This window comes from Amphiprion ocellaris, chromosome 1 (assembly GCF_022539595.1).
Source record: "Amphiprion ocellaris isolate individual 3 ecotype Okinawa chromosome 1, ASM2253959v1, whole genome shotgun sequence".
NCBI classification, from domain to species: Eukaryota; Metazoa; Chordata; class Actinopteri; family Pomacentridae; genus Amphiprion; species Amphiprion ocellaris.
Genome location: NC_072766.1, coordinates 32,521,144 through 32,542,681, shown reverse-complemented (window position 1 = coordinate 32,542,681; position 21,538 = coordinate 32,521,144). Strand labels below are relative to the sequence as shown.

At 38.8% G+C, this 21,538-nt stretch overlaps 1 protein-coding gene across 1 annotated transcript in view; it reads left to right on the top strand.

Annotated features, from left to right (window-relative positions):
* The window catches only part of adamts17 (ADAM metallopeptidase with thrombospondin type 1 motif, 17), an 85,554-nt gene that overhangs the window by 14,681 nt on the left and 49,335 nt on the right, over window positions 1-21,538 (top strand). Inside the window, exons 4-8 of the mRNA XM_035956709.2 lie at window positions 9,163-9,329; window positions 10,134-10,217; window positions 10,702-10,859; window positions 13,165-13,208; window positions 18,876-18,981. Of these exons, the coding sequence (XP_035812602.2) occupies window positions 9,163-9,329; window positions 10,134-10,217; window positions 10,702-10,859; window positions 13,165-13,208; window positions 18,876-18,981 (559 nt within the window). The remainder of the gene's footprint in view (window positions 1-9,162; window positions 9,330-10,133; window positions 10,218-10,701; window positions 10,860-13,164; window positions 13,209-18,875; window positions 18,982-21,538) is intronic.

Below are 21,538 nucleotides of genomic sequence, written 5' to 3'. Positions count from 1 at the left end.
TTTGGTCCTTTTACCTTCACTGTGCAGTCAGTCCCATCCCAAACCATCTCAGCTGGGTTCAGGTCAGGTGACTATACAGGCCAGATCATCTAATGCAGCACTCCATCACTCTCTTTCTTGGTCAGATAGCCCTTACATAGCCTGTAGGTGTGTTTGGGATCATTGTCCTGTTGAAAAATAAATGATGGTCCAACTAAACGCAAACTGGATGGGATGGCATGTTGCTACAGGGTGCTGTGGTAGCCATGCAGGTTCAGTGTGCCTTGAATTTTGAATGAATCCCAAATAGTGTCACCAGCAAATCACCCCCACACCATCACACCTCCTTCTTCATGGTTCACAGTGGGAACCATGCATGTAGAGACCGTCTGTTTACCAGTAGTTTTGAGTTCTTTTGTTCAGACATAAAGTGAATAGATAGATGTTGATTACCTTGGCAGTTTCGGTGAGAGCTCTTGCCTTCTTCAGAAGCGTCTCACTGACAGCGTGTGATGTGTCAGCTGGCAGATTTTGAGAGCCGGCATGCGCGGCACACCCAGTGTGCCGCCAGATTCACCAGGCCAACCACGCCCATGACGTAATGGCATGTCATGGTGAGCCCAACAGACCCACAAGGCATGCCGTAACCCCGCCGTCCTATTTCTTCTGGAGTAGGGTGTCCCAGGTGTGGGAGAACATGAAGGCCCCCTCATCCCTGTTCATGGCCTTCTTCACACGCCTCCTGATCTCATCCCGTTCCGATGATTCTTGCCCCGTCCCAGTCCATAACATAATTGTTATGTTATGGACTGGGACGGGGCAAGAATCATCATCGCATAACATGATTGTTATGTTATGGACTGGAACGGGGCAAGAATCATCGGAATGGAAGACAGCAAATTCAAACGCTGGATTAAGGAGGCTATGGAGATCAGGAGGCATGCAAAGAAGGCCATGAACAGGGATGAGGAGGGCTTCATGCTCTCCCACATCTGGGACACCCTACTTCAGAAGAAATAGGACGGCAGGGTTGTGGCATGCCTGATGGGGTGGTCGGTTCCGTTGGGCTCACCATGACATGCCATTGGTTGGCCCAGCAAATCTGGCGGCTCTACTGGGTGTGTCGCACACGCCGGCTGTCAAAATCTGCTGGCTGATACATCACATGCTGTGAGTGAGATGCTTCTGAAGAAGGCGAGAGCTCTCACCGAAACTGTCAAAGTAATCAACATCTATCTATTCACTTTATGTCTGAACAAAAGATATCAAAAATACTGCATTAATAAGAAGCCATGATGAACTTTTTTGAGCCATCCGTTCACCTTTTCTGCATCGTACAAAGCAAGTTCTCAAATTTGGACTCATCAGACCAAAGCACAGATTTCCACTGGTCTAGTGTCCATTTGTTGTGTTTCTTGGTCCAAACAAATCTCTTCTGCTTGTTGCTTTTCCTTAGTAGTTGTTTCTTGGCAGCTATTTCACCATAAAGGTCTGATTCGCAGTTGATGTAGAAATGTGTCCGCTACTAGAACTCTGTGTGGCCTTTCTCTGGGCTGTAATCTGAGGTGCTGTTAACTTGGCATTTCTGAGCCATTTTCTCAGATGAACTTATCCTCAGCAGAAGAGGTGACTCTTGGTCTTCCTTTCATGGGGCGGTCCTCTTGTGGGCCAGTTTCACCGTAGCGCTTGATGGTTTTTGCGACTGCACTTGGGGATACATTTAAAGCTTTTGCAATTTTCCAGACCGACCGAGTTTCAGTTTTTCAAGTAATGACGGACTGCCATTTCTCTTTACTTAGCTGATTGGTTCTTGCCATAATATGAATTCTAACAGTGGTCAAGTAGGGTTGTCAACTGTGTACCAACCTGACTTCTGCACAATACAACTGATAGTTCCAACCCCATTAAGAAGGCAAGAAATTCCACAAATTAACCTGGGTGCTTTTCTTGTTCCATATGTGTTCGTTAATAGTTTTAAAGCCTTCAGTGAGAATCTACAATGTAAATCGTTAAATGAGAGGGCGTGCCCAAACTTTTGACTGGTAGTGTAATATCTCTCTGTAGACAAGTCATCATGATTTTTTGTAAAAATAAGGATGATGTCATTTTATTTTAGACTTTCAACTTGAAAATAGATGATTTTGAGTACACAGAAAATATAAAGTGTTATGGTTTTGATTTGAAAAGGCAAGCTCATCCTGATCTGGACATTGGAATGATCAACAGAGGTATCTAAGTAGTTTCCAGATGCAGTCAAAGTTAATAATAGCATGTTGACTTTGCAGGAAGTAGTTAGTGTTGGTTTGTTCAGTCCAAAAGATAGGACAAGTCTCAGTAAGAAATTCAAGGCTCATAAAAGAAAAGGTTCAAAAGTGTTAAGAATTCATAAGTAAAGTTATCATGAATGTGTTGCACTGCTGATAATTGTTTTACTACTTCCTCTACCTGTTTATGTCATCTTTCTCCTTGGGTTGTATGCATATTGTGAAGATCAGGTGTTCGAATAAAAATGCTGAGAGATTGACAGAAGATCATACAGAAAAGATTAGAAATAATTTGAATGCATGAAGTGCATACCTCAGACTCACAGCCTTAGTAAGCAATATACGGTAAGTGAAATACTGGCATGTATTAAGCTTTTTCAAAACAATGATTGCTATCAAAAGGTTGAGATGTACTGAAGGATCTAGAGAGAAGTTCCTCTGCATCATGGAATATCTGTGGGTTGTTTCCTGAAATGTGGGCCATGTCTGATGGCATGTTGCTGTACTCCAAAGGGTGGAAACAGTTGAGATGATACAATAACTTTGCTGTATTCCCATTAGGGACAGTATCATTAAGATTTTAACAGTACTGCTACTCTTAATAATGCTGCTTATCAGTCCAGGACTTTAACAGTCCTGTTTTTGGTACTTTTCGATATTTTTTCAGACTGGTTTGCGTGTGCGTTCACATAAAAGGGGGTGTTTACCACGTTATGTGACTCTTCTTCCATACGAAATAGACCGCTGATGTGCCACCTACTTCAGTCAGTAGGTTGTTTGAATGGAGAGCAATGAGAATTAAAAACATTAACGCGACCAATTGAGTAATGTGTATTCTAACATGTGTACTGTTATCTGCAGTACCAGCAGTGTAAGCAGACTTGGCAGCTGACTTCTCTCCATCTGCACTCATTTTCTTGCTCTGCTTCTTGTTCTAGCATGCTGTGATCATGCAATCAAAGAACAACAGAGAAAATGAAGCAGGAACAGCGCACACTTGGTGTTGGTTTTAAGCCATCTCACTTGCAACTGAAAATGCATCTAAGTTAAACTAGAACATTTTCTTATATCTATCAAGGAAATGAACCGAACTGAACTGAACTGAACGGAAATGTCTATCAATACATACCATTCCATTGCCCGTGTTGAAACATTGCTCATGTTTTCCTTCCGAATGGAATTGCAGTAGTTGCACATGCAGTGCTGTTAAAAAGTATTGCCCTCTCCTACAGATATCTTCTATTTGTGCATATTTGTCAGATTTAAACGTTTCAAGTCATCAATCTAATATAGGACAGAGATATCCTGCCACTGTTATTAGCTGTAGCCAAAAGGTCACTGGTGCTTTGCTCACCTAAAAATTTGGTGTTTCGTTACAAATTATGCTATCTTCTCAGTTGTGTATCAGATCCAGATGTAAATACCTGGAAATAAAAGCTGAAATGCTGATCTCTTTTCTCATATTCATGGTTTGATGTCGAACCCAAATATTTTAAGTCTACAGCAGAAATAAAGGAATTGGTCTCACTATTCCAATACTTTTGGAGAGAAGTGTATATTCAGTCTCACATAGAAAAGTGGCGTAAAATGATGACGGCAATAACTTATATGTTGTTGGCAAACTGGCGAGAATGCAAAACACTGCTTGTTTCTGGATAAGTTATTATGAGTTATTCCTTGTGTGCTTCAAACATATTCAACAGATTCAATGACTGAAAAGTTCTTTAAGATTCTAGTGTTTTCGTGTCGAAAATTTTCTCTAGAAAGACGCTAAGTGGGTGTACACATTGTAAAGGCCAACTCAGAGTTTCCACATGACTAATTTGAATCTTAATAGCAGACTGAAGGTAATTGGTAATTTACAAATTCCTGAAAAAAAATTATGAGAAAATGTTAAGAGTCATTGCAGGTATACAAAATATACATAAAGATATTACTTTACTCCGTTATTTAATAATTGTTGTGATGTAGTATGTTGACAACAAGGTTTTCTATCTGTGTGTGATACCTACATGGACTGGTGACTTTATTAGGAGATATACTGCAATCCAATACAACAGCACTTCCACAAATTTGACTTTCACAACATCTTGATATTTTCAGTTTTTGCTGATGTTGGCTAAAAGGTGATAGTTATGCTATGTGGTTATTATTGAACTCATAGTGGGCGGTGGTTCATATTCATTGCAGATCTATAAAAAATAAAAAGATGTTACTTGTCTTTACATCGCTTACACTTGGAACATTAACAACATGAACAAAAACTGAAACTATACAAGCTGTATGAGAGAAGATGCTTTTTTATGTATCAACATTCACATAACTTATTTCTTAATATTTAAAAAGGGGGTTCCCTAAAATCACAGATAAATGCATTCTCTTACCACACGTCCCTTGTTTGCCAAACTGATCCACTGTCTGATATTGCTGTCAAAACATTTGTCCATTGCTTGTCTTTGTTTGCAATCATTGCATTACCCATTTACCCTTTTATACTTCTTTTTTGCCCTTCATCTTGTGGCTAGACAAAGACATTAATTAATATTTACACAATTTGACTTTTAGACAAAACCTAACATAATCTTACACTGGGGTTCACAGTGTTTGGTTTATTTGGTATTTTGAAATTTACATTTCATTAAACTGGCCGATTAATCTCAGTTTAAATACAAACTCATAAAAACTTATAAAGTACAGTTGAAATACCACAAATCATTATATTAAGAGGAAGAAAATCCAAGATGCCATTGCTTATTGAACGTATTGGAATTTACCATTTGCATGTATATGGTATCTTTGAGTTGAAAAGTAAATTTTTTGGAGCTTTTGTTTTTCTTAAATTAGTGGAGGTTTGATTAGTGAATACCATCTGAGAAACTCTAAACAGTGATAATTAGTTCAGTCCTGAGCAGAAGCAGCAGTAATCCAGTCACTGTATGAGGCAATGTTTCCTACAAAGTGCTGAGAAGGCAAAGTCATTGTTTCCCTGTGGTGCTGGTTTCACAGTTCAAAGCACTGTGTTATTTGCCACAATGTGACTCAAACATCCCTGTGAGGGAGTCTCACTCCCTGCCTCACTAGTCAGGTGATAAGCTGTATTATTAAAGAAAGATTAGGTTTGGTGACATGTTTTTATTAACTATATTTAGTGTCCACTGGTTGATTGATTCCTTTGCTTCATTTAGTATATTTTCAAGTTTTTGTAGACTTGTTTTATTGTTTGTCTCGATTGGTAATACTTGTACCTAAGGTCCACCTTCCTGGTGGAGAGTGGTGCTCTCATGAATGCCTACACATGATTGACCTTTGTTCCACCAGGTGTTAGCAATGTGCACTGTAGCAAGAGGGTTCGTGGAGGAAGAAGAAAGGTTTTTTGAGGCTGCAAAACATACACTACCAGTTTGGACACACCTTCTCATTTGATGGTTTTTCTGAATTTTCATGATTATTTACATTGTAGATTCACTAAAGGCATAAAAACTATGAATGGACACATATGGAATTATGTAGCAAACAAAAAAGTCTGAAATAAATCAAAACATCTTTTATATTTTAGATTCTTCAAAATACCCACTGTTTGCTTTGATTACTGCTTTACACACTCTTGGCATTCTCCCAGTGAGCTTCATGAGGTAGTCACCTGAAATGGTTTTCACCTCACAGGTGTGCCTTGTCAAGGTTAATTTGTGGAATTTCTTGTCTTCTTAACAGGGTTGGGGTCATCAGTTGTGTTGTGCAGAAGTCAGGCTGGTACACAGATGACAGCCCTATTTGACCACTGTTAGAATCCATATTATGGCAGGAACCAATCAGCTAAGTAAAGAGAACAGACAGTCTATCATTGCTTTAAGAACTGAAACTCAGTAAGTCTGGAAAATTGCAAAAACTTTGAATGTATCCCCAAGTGCAGTCGCAAAAACCATCAAGCGCTGCGACGAAACTGACTCACATGAGGTCTGCCCCAGGAAAGGAAGACCAAGAGTCACCTCTACTGCTGAGGATAAGTTCATCCGAGTCACCAACCTCAGAAATGTCAAGTTAACAGCACCTCAGATTAGAGCCCAGAGAAAGGCAACACAGAGTTCTAGTAGCAGACACATCTCTACCTCAACTACGAATCAGGCTTTTATGGTCAAACAACTGCGAAGAAACCACTACTATGGAAAAGCAACAAGCAGAAGAGATTTGTTTGGGCCAAGAAATACAACAATTTCCATTTTGGAAAGAATGCCACGAGTGTGTTCAGCTGTTATATCTGCCAACGGTGCCTACTACTTTGTGCACCATTGGCAGGTTCATCACTACTTTGATGAGTCAAAAGGTTGAAATACATTTTGGTTTCGCCAGCTAAACATTTGACTGGTAGTCTAAATATATATAAAGATAGGTGACCCAAAAGCCACAAAAAGCCAAAAATGAAAATCTTAAAAATCTGGAATTGAAATAGAGAGAGAGAAAAAATAAATTGCACAATCTATACAAAACAAAGCAAACTACCAGTGAGACATATAAAATCGAAGCATTCCACAAATAGGGGGGTGTTTGTGTGTGTTTTTTCCAGTTTGTTATATTTGCAGCTTGCAAGCTTGTGCCGTGTGCCGTACTGTTACAGGCCTGTGATGGCTTCGCTGGGAGCAACCATCTATCAGCCACATTTGTACACACCAGGAAACAAGCTAAACAAACGCCAACTTCACCAAATAATGCAGAGCTAATGCATAGGAGAAATTTGACTTGCAAAGGTGGCTGCTAAATTTTTAAAGTAAGTAGGTCTACGCTCACACTGGAGTCTCCTTCTTGGTAAATACATTGTGGATTGTTCAGACCATTTGCTGTCTCGTTAACTATTTTTAACAAATATCAGCAGTAGTCATGCTGATGAAGTAGGTAGATGCATGAGAGAACCTTAATTCATTCCAAGCCAGGTATTTCAGGGGCTCATTCTACCTAGTCAAGCATTGATTGTGAACTTATTTTATTTCCTAAAATGGTTAAAATGGAAAAAGGTTCTTCTAATAAGCTGCATTTTGACTATTGTGAGCAGTTATTCTGTCCAAGGCAGTCAAGTTATAAATTGTCATTTAACCATATCTGAAGCCAAAAGTGTTGACTCTCTTGAATGGCCACACATGAAGGCAAACAGCTGCAGTCACAGTGATCAGTGATGTGCATTGCACTTGGTGGTCATCTCAGTATTGCCAGGGATTACTTTTAAACTGGACAAACTTTGACCAGAACAGTTGATTCAAGAATTTAAAAATGGCTTGGTAGAGAAAGTCAAACCCTTCCTGCTTTTCACATTTAACCAATCACCACTTGAATCAACCGTTTCCTGTTTGATGAACTTAAAAATGTTGTCTCAGAAAGTTTCGCCCGAGCAGTGCCAAGACAAAAATTTCACACCCTGTTAGAAGTCAAGTCAGACACGATCTTAAAAGCATACTGCGTCGTTTACTCACTCTAGGTGGCTTTTCTCTCTCTTTCCATGGGCTGGAGCTGCTGGAGCTTTTGTGGGGTAATTTAAAACAGTTGAAACTGAATTTTCAGTACTTGACTCTTTCTATTTTTGGCATTACAGGCAAAATTTGCTTGATGCTCAGAATGTTCTGAGGTTTCATTCCCTACCTCACACACAGCACAGATGTCACAGTGGCAGCGTTGTATATTATCACTAGCTTACCACCTGTTTCTGATTACCACTGGTCAAATATAATTGCCTGACTGTCATGGCTATTTTGAGTTTTTTTGTTTGTTTGTTTTCTTTTTTACCCATTGAAGTCTACAGTATCATGAAAATCCAGAACAAGGTCCTGCAGTGCTCCCATAACACTTTTAAGTCCAGACAGAACATTATGGAATGGTTTTGACCACCTTTGAATTTTGATTCCAGTTCCTACAGAGTAGAGGCAATTTAAAATTATCAGGAATGTGTTAGAGGGGAACAGGTGGCAGGATTCCCCTGCAGGCTAGTTTGTTTGATGTGAAACTACACAGAGAGGCAAAGACCCATGTCAGGAGAGAAAGAAACAGACAATATTCTAAAACCATGCTCAGGAACTGCTCTAGATCTTCAGGCCTTATCAGGACTGATTCACCTACAGTTTTCAAACTTATCTCTATGTCTTCTGGTTTGTATTTTTAAAGGGTCACAATATATAACAATGTGTTATAGGTTTGCATTTTTTCCACATCATTTGCTGTGCTAACAAGTGCCAGCTGCCATTCTGCACTTGAAAGAAAAATGAAGCATAGAAACATTGGTTGTCAGTATTAGCTCTCTATTTTTTTTTTTGTTGACTCCTCACTTTGTACACTTTCAACACAGGTATGAGTTCCTGCAGTCCTTCTACTTTTTAGCCTTTCTTTTCTTAGTAGTGTGTTTATGTCTAGCCAGGGACTTAAAATAATTCAAAGTTGTTTAATATAAATCTTTTCACTGTAAGGAAATCACCAACAAGTGGTGTACATTTCAAACGTCAAACTGCTCAGGACTTGTCATCACTGCAAGTTCAGTCAAAAACCAGACCAGATTTGATTCCCATCGAAAATGTTGGGGATTTTAAATGGAAAGGATTTGCCTGAAACATATTGCAACTGATGTTTTTTTTTTTTTTTTTTTTCTTCTTTTTGGGAAGAGTCATCTTAAATTTAATGTAGCTGAAGCCAGACTGGACATTCATGAAAAATGCCTCCAAAAAGCAAAATAAATTTGCTCCAGCAAAATAAGTTTGGTAATATCAGAAGCCTATGGTCACATTTCTACTTCCTTTTTTCATGGAAGAAGACTATACCTATTGATACTTATGTTAAATATATGACTGAAAATAGTTTTTCACAAATACCATCTTTTATGTAGACACTGTTTTACCGCCTGTTTAACCATGAGCTTTCTGTCTTTTGGTCTGCCTCCTTATGGTAGGGAGGGAGAAGAGGTCAAAAGTGGGCGACGAGGGTCGTGGGAAGAGAAACGCCATTCGCCTGCATGATACATACACCGTGGAGACAGTGGTGGTGGCAGACTCAGACATGGTGCAGTACCACGGTGCTGAGGCAGCACAGAGGTTCCTGCTGACCGTCATGAACATGGTAAGAATTCCAGAAACAAATACGTTCTTCATACTGACCTTCAAAGAGTTTATAAAGTAATAACATTTTGTTTTTTTCTCAACAAATTTGGCACATTTCTGAAGCAGTATCAGTTTTGAGATAAGTGACTTTCTATTGGTAGCAACAGGTTTTAAGTCAACTTAAGTAAAACATTGCAATGACAACAGGAAGTTCAGAAAGTGGAGGCTCTGATGCTGATGCTTCATAGAAACCAGAGGAAGCATGAAAAAAATGTTTGTGTATCTCTCAAGTGTCATTGGAAGATGGAGTTGTATCTTAACATTTACTTCATTTTATCAAAGAGAATCCAAATAACAGTGGTCGCTGTTGTGTTCTGTGGATTATGCAGACTTAGAGGGATATTTTCTTTGGGAAAAGATGTTGATGCTGAATGTAGTAGTGTATCTCTTCAATGCTATGAGCTGTACACCACAAATTTCAGGGACAGGTAAGACCTGGACAACTACACCCAAATGACAGATAGACACCTCTAGAGACCTCTGTATGTACATCCCAGATGTGTTCCAGTGTAAGACCAGTATGACTGTAATTAACACACATTAAAGCACCAGCAAACCAACTTTACTGAAACAAGGGACATATTTGTGTCAACTAGCTGTCTGAATTAAAGACTTATATAATTTCTAACAGATCTCACTAAAAAACATAAAACTAGACATTCACTTGACTCCTATCTTCTTTCCTTTCTTTTCGTCTTCCCTTTACCCCTAAACATCTCCCTATCTGGTGCAGTCTGAAGTTGCGTTGTTTTGTTTCTTGCAGGTCTACAACATGTTCCACCATCAGAGCCTGGGAGTCAGGATCAACATTCAAGTCACTAAGCTGGTGTTGCTTCATAGCCGTCCTGTAAGCGTGAATGTTCAGCTTCTTTGACCTCTTGTAAACTCTCTGTCAACCTTAACAATCTGAGTATCTGCAGATTCTGGCCCCACCAGGTGTGTGTGTGACCTCAGGAAGGAGATAAAAAAAGAAAAGATCTGCACTATGGACTACAAAATGAACACTTCCTCTACAAATTAGCATTATGTACATTTAATGTCTTGCAAAATGAGCTTTTTGTGTGTACTTGTGAATAGTTTTAACTGAGACAATGCATCATATTTCTTGCAAAACTACCTTGGTCCCCAGGCATTTGCAAACCTCTTATTGTCTGAGGTTTGTAAAAAGTTCAGTTACATAATGTTTTCTACATAGATGATTTTAGTATCTATTTTCTAACTTTGTATTCTTCTATGAATAATTTTGTAGTTCATGAACAAAGTGAACTTAGTGTTAGGAAGTCTTAGAGTGTCAGGAAATAATGATGGTAATTTATTGTACTGTTGTTCAGGACAAGCTTAAGGTGGGCCATCATGGAGAAAGGTCTCTGGAGAGCTTCTGTCTTTGGCAGTATCAAGAGTTTGGAGGGCATCGGTACCTTGGTTCCAACCATGTTCCTGGTGGAAGGGATGACATCCCACCTGTGGATACTGCTGTTCTGGTCACCAGGTATGCCACCAGCACTTGCTCTGATGAATTATTGATAAATGTATTAAATGTAAAAAAAAAAAGAAATTGTATTATGTGAAAAGTGAAAAACAATTTTCTAAAACATTCTTTATGACAGTGGGGCTGAATGAGCTCCACTGTGTCATGGAGGAGCTGCTCCTCGCTAACTGGATGATCACCAGGTTTGGATAAATGATACTTCCAGCCTTGTGAATGAGTTTGTAAATCTTCTACCATCTGTGGCAGTGATGCTAAATCCCCCAGCCCCAGTGCCACAGTAGATGGTACTCAAAACACAGAGTGGTAGCAGATCTTCATCATCTTTTTGCATACAATGTATGAATTTTGCATAGCATTTTATCAATGTAGCCCTGCGACAGACTGGCGACCTGTCCAGGGTGTCCCCTGCCTTCGCCCCAAGTCAGCTGGGATAGGCTCCAGCCCCTCCGCCACCCTAATGAGGATAAAGCGGTGTATAGATAATGGATGGATGGATTTTATCAAACACATAACCATTTTTTAAAACACACAACCTGTTGAAGTCTGTTTCCCAGATGCCAACATGCAGCTGTTCACACCTAAGTGAGCACTCCCACATGTCAATGGGACGCTCTCTTCCTCCTTGTCACAGTAGGACTAGAACACTCAGCACTGCCCATAGTCATAAAAACTGTTGCTTTAAATGTTTAAGACTCTTAAAGAAATTGTGTCTCCACACTTGGTCTTTCCATAGACTGAATTGGTAGTTTAGTCCTCTGCCACCTTAAATTTAAAATGATGCACTACCTCTAACATTTAACAGTTAGTGTTTTTGAATGGACTGGTCTCATTAGTATGAGGTGCTACACTTGATCTCAGCAGAGGAAAGCTGTTAAGTAATTTGCGTCGTCCCCAAAGTCATGTTCTGAAAGTTAAAGATGCCATGCTATTTTTATGAATGCGATTGATCAGGATCACCCGGAGAGAAATTTTTCAAATTTGGCAAGTGTTCACTTGAATTCAGGGATGAACTGTTTAGATTTTAGTGGACAAAGTCACCGTGACCTTACAAAACTATTTTTCTCTATACGTTAGGAATTCATACACTAATTATAGCATTTTTTTCAACAATTGTCTAATTAGATAAAATGAAGTGACGACATATTTTATATCCAAAAGTCCAAAGGCCATCTTCACCGTGACAATGTAATGTTCTGCAAAAACACTTTTCTGCCATCATTCAACACCACAATTCCAGAACAGAGAGGGAAATAGTGACCATTTTTCACATGTTGTAAGGTATTAATTTGGGCCACTTAGTCTACCTATTAACTTTTTCCAAACTCTTCACTACATATAGTTTATTAAATACTGGACAAACATGCATGAAAATTGCAATGGCCATGGTTGGCAACATGATAATTCTATTAATGTGTGCCTTATAAGTCACTATTTTATACGAAAATAGTTGCTCCCTTTCTTCACCGAGGTTTGTGGCCTGCCCCGAGATTGTCTCTTAAATCTAAATAACTAAAGGTTTGTCTCAAAAACTACCAGTCAACTAATAAACTTTGCCTGTTTTGCAGTAAATTTAGTTGAGAAGAAGATGTATTTCCGTCTTTCATCTTGTTTTGACTAATTGTGGGACAAAGATCCTCTCTAAACTGAGTTTCTGGACTCGGCTGAACTTAGCTCAGTGGCTAAAACCATGATCTGTTAACGGTTACGTATCTAATTTACTTACATTTACTGCATATCTTTTCTCCCACTTTTCTCCCCACGTTTCCTGTCTCTCTCTTCACTGTGCAGTATAATAAAGGCAAAAAGGCCAAAAAAGTAACTTTAAAAAAGAAATCAGTCACTCAGATGCCAACTATGCACATTTAAATAACATTCTGTGCATAGCTTCTCATACCTTACTTTACCTTGTAATATATAAATGTTCTTGCAACATTAAACGACTCCACTGATTTTTTTTCTTATGCTTTAGATTAGCCGTCCATGAGTTTGTTCAGGATTGGGATTTAGTGAATCTTGAACTAGAAGAGAAAAAAGCCTGAAATCAAAATTTTGAACTGTAAGCAGTGAGAGAGGTTTAAACCTTTTTCTCTTGCTGTTCTTTTTCTCATGTCCAGACAACAAATCCCATGCAATACTGTTAGTGTTTTCTGGGAGAGACTGTGTCCTTTTGGAAAAGAAACCAATCGAGACTTATTCACTTTCAACCCAATTCCTTTCTAGCGTAACCCTTGTTTAGTGGTGAATTCTACTGAAATGGTTGAATAATTTCAATAAATCAGTATCCACTTTATCTTTTGTCTTTCAGGACAGATTTCTGTGTTCATAAAGATGAACCATGTGATACTGTGGGTGAGTACCTATATGTATGTCACTCTCACTCACTCACTCACTCACTCACTCACTCACACAGTATTAAAGTAATTATTTAAATTACACGGTGCACATTTCAGCACCAATATGACTAAATACATTGCGGAGAGCAAAACACATGGTTTGCTGCAAAAAACATACAAACTTTCTCATTCACTTTGCTCTACAATTTCCTATCAAACACAAATTACCATGTCCATGAAATGTAAAACTTTACCGTCATGAATAGGTTGTGGGTCCTTCTGAAAGTCCATATAAAAAACAAAACAGTATATGAAATTTGCATAACATTTGATCAAACACACAATGAGTTGCTATTGAGATTGTGCATGTAGTCATTTAGTTGTGCATGGAGCGACATACACACAATGTTGCCTATATATAATCCGCCTGTGCTGGCTGACCTCATGGGAGGATGATGAGGGATTAGAACAGAAGTGGTGCAGTGTTTAAAAAAAATGCAAACAGAGGTATGTGGCTTCAGGTACTTGTAAGACACAGAATATGATATAAAAGAAATCCTTGAGTCTGAAATTTCATTGGACTCCAAAACTCAGCACAAAGGTTTGTCGTAATTTTTTTTTTATCCTTTGTAGTTTATGCTCCATCTTCTACCCCATTTAAGCTACAACATAATCTAACAGAAATGTCCACTTGGGTATTTTTTGAACAAAACTGTGTGTTTTGAAATGTTTGAGAGAATTGGCTTAAACCAAAAAGCTATCTTTATACCTATACTTTTACATTAAGATATGTGAGGTTTCAGTGTTTGTAGTGGGGCAAAATAATTTCTTTGTTTTTTTCTCCACCTTTGCATGTATGTAGCGTTCTTAGGTTTTTATATTGGTTATTATATTTATTATTAAAAACATCTGACTTGACATATATGTTTGTCTTCTGTCTATATCCATTCCTCTAACAGTTCATCCTGGTCAGGATCTGACTCGACAGTTAAACGTTAAACAACTAATGTCTTTGAATTCCTGCAGGCTTCATGATAAGGCTAGTGTAATGTATAAGCCATTGAAAGTAGCGCATGTGAGTGTGATCAAGATTAAGATGAAGAACATGTTTGCTCACTACGGAATCTTTGTTAATGGTAACTCAACCCCAAAAAAATGGAGAATGCCAAGACTGATGCTCTGATGAAACCAACATTGCACACAAATAGCAGTGCAGCACAGCCAGCAGAAACAGCTGTGCTTTGTTTGTCACACATTATACAGTCAGGATGTTTTAAGATAGTGTTTGCTGTCTTTTACACTACTGGTGAAAAACAGTTGTGGATAAAATTATCTTCATAATTTTCTGGCAATCATTTTCTTACAATTCCAATGCACCAACAAGTCCTCCAAGCCAAATGTCAAAATTCTTTGTCACTATCCTGCAAAACAGTTTAAAAATTAAACCTGCAAGCAGCGTTGAATGGGTCCTTGAATCCTTGCTGGTCAGCGAATCCAAGCATGTCCACCGGGTGGCACTGCAACTAAGAGTGTATTTTATCATATGTTTCTGATGAAGGCTGGACTCTGATCTCACGCGATAAATTTGAGGCAGATTGGAGCATGTACAGGCCAGTTACACAGTGTGTCCTGTTTCATGGTGGAATGTTGAAATTCCGCTGGTTGCCATTTCCATGCCCTAAGACTTTTGTGGAGTATTTTGACAACTTTTGATCACCCATTCCTGGTGTACATCCTGGCCAAATTTTAGCTCTCTCGGGGTTACTCTGAGTTTGTAGTTTTTGAAAATGTCCAAAAATTACCCAAAAGCATCCACAATATCACACATAATTTAGAATGGAGGACTTCCTGTTAAGATTTAGGTCAGGGTATCAGTTACATTTTTGTGCGTCTTGACGAGTTACATATGCCTATCAAATTTCATAGTTCTAGGTGACATGAACCCATAGTAAATGTTTGAAATTTTCCAGGTGGCGCTTTGGAGCCATTTTGCTACACATAAGTGCAATTCCCCAAAAATATCTAATTTTTCGCCAGCCCTGACGTGTGTCCAAATTTACACGCATATTTCAATATTTTTAGGCCCTCAGAATTGCAATTTAAAAAGCGACAAATGAAAAAATAAACCATAGGGTTTCAACAGGGTCTTCGCGCTTTTTGGTGCTCGGACCCTAAGTAAAGCTGCAAGCAGCGTTGATCGGGTCCTCGCATCCTTGCTGGTCAACAAATCCAAGCATGTCCACCAGGTGGCGCTGCGACTGAGAGTGTATTTTGGCCTATGGATGTGATGAGGGCCGGATTCTGATCACACGTGGTGGTAGTCCTGTGTTCTGCATTAGGTTCATATTCCTCAGGAAAATCTAAAATTAGCAGACAGAAGGTTGGGTCTTGGATGCAGTTGGGTGTTCCAACAAGACTATGACCCCAAACACAGATCAAAATGGGTAAAGAATTTGCTAAATCAGGCTACAGTTAAGGTTTTAGACTGGCCTTACCAAAGTCCTAGCACAGCAGATTTCATCATATTTCCAGAACCTAAATGCATGATTTTTTTTCTCTGACAAAGGCGCATGTCTTTCAATGATTCCATCTTAGAAAATGAAGAGTTGTAAAAGTCACTGGAAACTTTGCCTCCCATGATATACATGTTTTTTAAATTTTTTTTTTTACAAATGTATGCAGACTTCTGTTCACGATTGTGTCTCCACAGATAAACCTGAATCTTGAAGACTACCTTTTCCCTTTTCTTTTTTTTTCTTTTTACAGAGGGAGGGGATGCTGAGCCCAATTTATGGTTGTGGTTTGATCAAGGGGTTATGGCATAGCTATTGTAATTCAGTTGTATGCTGTTAATGTTAATGTTGAGGGGTCTGATGTCTGAGGGGATGTCTGACATTATGGTGAGTGTATTGCATCGCTTCCTTTTTCTAGAGTTGTGTTGTCAGGAGTGAAGGAAAAGGGAAGGAAGAGAACACAATATTTAAATGTAGTATTGGGTTTAATATTACGTTTGAAATATGGTGTTCTGAGTGAATGCTGTAAATAGACTATACCTGAAAGCAGCTGCTAATTTGATGGTCAGCTAATTTGTTAACTTGTAAATTGTATCTTTGTGATAAAAGAGAATTTGGGAAAGTTGCACCAGTTTGTCCACAAAGTTACTCGCTTGCATGTTGTGCTGCTGAGGTGGTGCTTCTGTTGAGGGATGGTCTGGTCGGCCGGTTGATGTGGGTCAGAACAGCGGTGGACAGAGTGGAGCCTCCAAGTCGGTCTTAGTGAACTTGGGAAATGAGTGTTCTTGGAAAGGAGCACTCCAGGAAAGGAAGACTCGATGGTAAAGGAAGGCTGTATGGGTAGGAGAACTCAGAGTAAGGAGGGTTCTGGGAAAGGAGTGCTCTGAGAAAGGAGGGCTCAAAGAAAAGTTTTCAGGTGTGATCTTTTAAGGTATTCTTTTGCATCTCATTAAAAAGAGTGGGGTTCTGGACCAACCTCTGTTGGGGACGGCTGATGTCCAGATGTCCCTCTCAGGGTTACATTTTCTGATAACTTTTAACAGTTTATGGTTTTACTCAGTACAGTAGTATGACACATCATTTCTATATTTTACTGCTGGTAGATAGACGATCACAAGGCTAAACACATATATGACAGAAGACAGTGTGTCAAATGAACTTAGACATAAAACAACAGATTTAAACACAGGTCATGGTGTGATGATGATCGTGATGAGGTTCTTGAAGTCAGTGTTTAGCAGTTCCTTTAAATAAGTACACATAAAGGATGATTAAATCCAGGGATGTGGAAAAATTTTCTTTCTCTATTTTAGTGGAAGTTCAGAGTTTGTATCAATGTCAGCGGGGGGAATGTCCTTGTGACGTTATCAGATTTTAACCCTCACTTCTTGCAGGGTCAGCCGTCGGTCAGAGAGTTTATTGGGGCTGTGTGGTCCTTTGTCCTATTGATGACCAGTGTCAGTGGCGGGTGTCTCCAGCCCACAGCTTCTAGCTGCCCATTTCCACCAATCTACTCTGCATTGTCCTTACTATACATGATATACTCATCTAGACACTGCTTGCATCTTACTTCCAGCTATATATGCAGTATATGTAATGCCAGAGCCTTACACCATAGCAGTAAACGTAGGAATCCGTTTCAATGTTGGCTTGTTCTGTATATCCCCAGTCACTCTGTATTCATTATGCATCACTTTGTATGTATCATCTATGTTTCTCATACCATGCATGTATGCCAGTATGTGTTGTGTTTCCTTGTGCTTTTTACTAGTCTTTGATATCAGTCTTTGAGATAGTTAAGAAATTAAGAGAGCAGTGACCATTAAGCTCTGTTTGGAGTCCTGGAGACCCTAGGACACTAAAATATCTCTAAAACATACCTGACATATAATTTTACAGAGCTACAGCAGCCTCTCATCATTGTTTTGTTTGATTGAAATTCACTGATGTGTACTGAGTTACAAAGGGACGCGCACAACCTAAAAAGGGAAGCGTATTCATCCTCTGAACCCTGAAACCCACTGGCAGGTTTGAAAAGCAAATTATCATTAGAAAAGTCACCTAAATGACATAATTTATCAGAGCCAGGGACTGTAAAAACATGAGAACCATGGGATTTTAAACTTTCTGGGGGTCCTTGAACTAATTACACCTGACAGGCTCTTTTGCCAGAATAATCAACCAAAATCTAAGCTGAAAAATGTGGTAATTCATTGTCACTTTATTCCTTATTGTCCATTTAAAATTTGACAACAGTAGATCTTATCAAGAACAAAAAACTGTATGCTCCTCAACACAACCTAGAAACCATGACAGACTTAGCTGTGACAAACTGTGACATGACATAGATTCAGCAACTTTTCTCCTGTACTGCCGGCTGTTTTTTACACAGAGCAGAGGAGATGACAAGAGAATAAGTGCCGCAAAAAACACATTTAATCAATTAAATAAATGCAGCATGGCTCCAAAACTTTATACAGCAGAGCAAGTTGGCAGCAAGTTTTTTCAATATACATACAGCATGGTAAGGTACCTTTCTAGAGTTTATGTGCAGAGTAGTGTAAAATTGTCTAGTTTGTGGAGGTTTTAAAAATGTCAATGGTAAAGTATTTATAGTGTGTCAAGCCACTGTTTTTCCAGTGTTGATTACACCTGTGGACATTTGGAAATATGTTGTACATTTTGATTCCAAAAAACCCCAACATTTAATGAAACAATAAATCAAAGGAACTATTTTTTTCAATAAATGATGGATTCATACCTGCACAGAAGATATTTCTGGGTTCTCTCTACTTCTAGCCACGGTTGTGCTTTTTTCATAGAGGTGCAGGACTTTATATTACGGTATGAAAATGAGCTGACACTGAGTAAAAATGTAATTGGAGCAAAGAAAATACTTTCAATGCAGACAGTTAATATGTGTATAACCATGCATTACATGTGTTATTCACGACACTCATGACCCCCAAGTGTTGAATGCAAGAGACTGAAACACAAGCCTTCCAATGGCAGATGTGCACCCTGCATGGCAGCTCTGCTGTCACTGGTGTGTTAGTAGAAATGGGTGAATGAGAACTGTATGTACCACAAGACTAAAAGGTGCCACATAAGTGCAGACCCTGTACCATTTACCATAAAACTCACTGTCATGTCCTGTCCTTCTGTTACAGGCGTAGCTTATCTGGGTGGTGCCTGCAGTGCCCAGAGGAAGTGTGTGTTAACGGAAGATAATGGACTCAATTTGGCCTTCACCATTGCTCATGAGCTGGGACACAAGTAGGTTGTTGTCTTTTGAACAAGTGCATTTCACTATTAAATCATGTTATTATGCTGCTGCTGCTGCTGTGAGAATACTGCAAAAGTGTGATCACCTTTGCACTTCATGCATCACACACAAGTCTAGAGCAGAGTGTGCAGAAGTGCAGGTAACCAGACTACAGATTCCTTTCAATCAAGATCAGAATTTATCATTATGATAAAAAGAAAGCTTCTTAAGCTTAATTGTTCCTTGGCCCTATCAAATACAAATGTTTTCCTCCTTTAAGATATCAGACAGACCTACATCATGTAGGCATGTTAAGGGCAGTGACAAACATGGAGTTCAGTTCAGACTTAGTTCAACTCCACCATGTCCACAGTTGAAGCTGACAAGCTCTATGAAAGGCAAAGCCATCTGCTTTATTTAAAGTTAGGTAATCACACTGAAGAATAGCAGACAGGCTGTACTTGGATACACTGATGGACTCCTCAGTCCATCCATCCATCCATCCATCCATCCATCCATCCATCCATCCATCCATCCATCCATCCATCCATCCAGTGTGCTATATATGTGACAGATGGTGAGAATGTTTCCAAATAAACAATAAAACTATTTGAGTCTAATTCACATGTGAAATAAACATGGTGAAAATTTGATAATCTGAATGAACAGATTTCAAAAATCATCATGCAATTGAATCCGTGGAGGTTTAATTTGGTGTTTAGAAATATCAACACTTTTGGCTTTTCTCAGGTCCTCAGGCAGACTTACAACAGCTCAGAGACTAAAAACTATTTTTATATTTTTAGATTATTTTATTTAGCTTAAAAACTGTGACTTTTTGTGCAAACTTGCACTTTGCGATTTGCCGTTAGGTCCCGATGGATCATGTCTCTTTGCTGGAGATAATTTATCATTATCGATAATGAAGTTATTGCTGATGTTCCGTGTGGGTAAATTCATGCAGCTCTCTCTTACTCATGCAAATCCTGTTGTTGTCTGATGCTGCAGTTATTTAATAAATATAGAGAAAAGACTCCTACACAGAGCTGGAAGCAAGAAGCTTCAGCTCATGTAACTGTTTTATGAAAATATATATTATAGTCTTTCGCTGTGAGTCTCATTAATCTGATGTCTCCTGTCTTCATTGCAGTGAAGTTTTACTTTATGGACATTGCAACCTGTAATAGATGTGAAGAGCAAAGTGAAAGAGTAAATGTTTTATGATTGTGGCCACAAACTATGTCACTCTGTGGTGTTTGGACTCATATTGATGCTGAAATGTGGAAAAATCCTTCCATAAATGGATTTGCACAACTCTAAGTATGTCGCTTGTATGTGGTTATCTGTTATGTGATGGCATGCAGTTCACATTGCTGTCCAGATTGTTACGGAAAAGTTAACGTAGTGCTCATTTAGACATGAAACCAACAGACTGAGTTGCAGTCAGATTGATGAAACTGAGTGCATGTCTTAAACTTACATAGAGTATGTGATCCTCCTTCTAGACCAGTCTTTTTCAAGCTTTTTTGAGGCACATTTTTTGTATATAACAAAATCCTCTGGCACACCACCAACCAAAAATGTTACAAATGTTACAGAACTACACACTGTAGTCTAAATATATATGTATGTATATATATGTATGTGTGTGTGTGTGTGTGTGTGTGTGTGTGTGTGTGTGTGTGTGTGTGTGTGTGTGTGTGTGTGTGTGTGTGTATGTATATATATATATATATATATATATATATATATATATATATATATATATATATATATATATATATAAAAAACGAAACTGTCAAATGTACATATAGATTTTTGAATTGTTTAATACCCTTGTCAAACCATGCAGAAAACACTGGGTCCAAAAGTGATGGAGGATATAAGTGGTTGTTGGTTAATGGACCTAAGTGTTCTTCCTTTCTAAGAATGTAGCAAACAGTCGATCTGCTCATACCTAATGTTTTTTCTATCTCCCTCATGAGTTTGTTTTGATTTTTCAGCCTAATGATGGCTTGTTTCACTGATAGTGACAGCTCTTTGGACATTATATTGAGAGCTGACCTCACAGGATTCCAAACACAAATACCACACTTGAAATGATCTCTAGACCTTTTATCTGCTCCTTGTAATTATAATAATGAGGGAATAACCCACACCTGGCCATGGAACACCTGAGCAGCCAATTGTCCAATTACTTTTGGTGCCTTAAAAAGATGGAGGGAACATCTAAAATGTGTGGGAATTCTTTCACTCGTCACCTGATTTGAATGTAAATAACCTCAAATTAATGTTGAAAGTCTGAACTTAAAGCACATCCTGATTGTTTCATTTCAAATCCTTTGAAAATTATATCAACATGCAAATATTTATGGACCCGACTGTATGTTGTGGAAAATGGCAGCAATGTTGAAATAGCTCTGATTGCCAGAAAGGGGAGCTCCTTGGAAGCAGTCAACCAAGTGGTGCCAAAAGGTAGGCCAGCAAAGCTTAGCTTTAAGTTCAGTTAGTTCCTCCTGCTCCTGCAAAGTCATATCCTTGTCCAGAAATTCCTGCTGATCTATATGG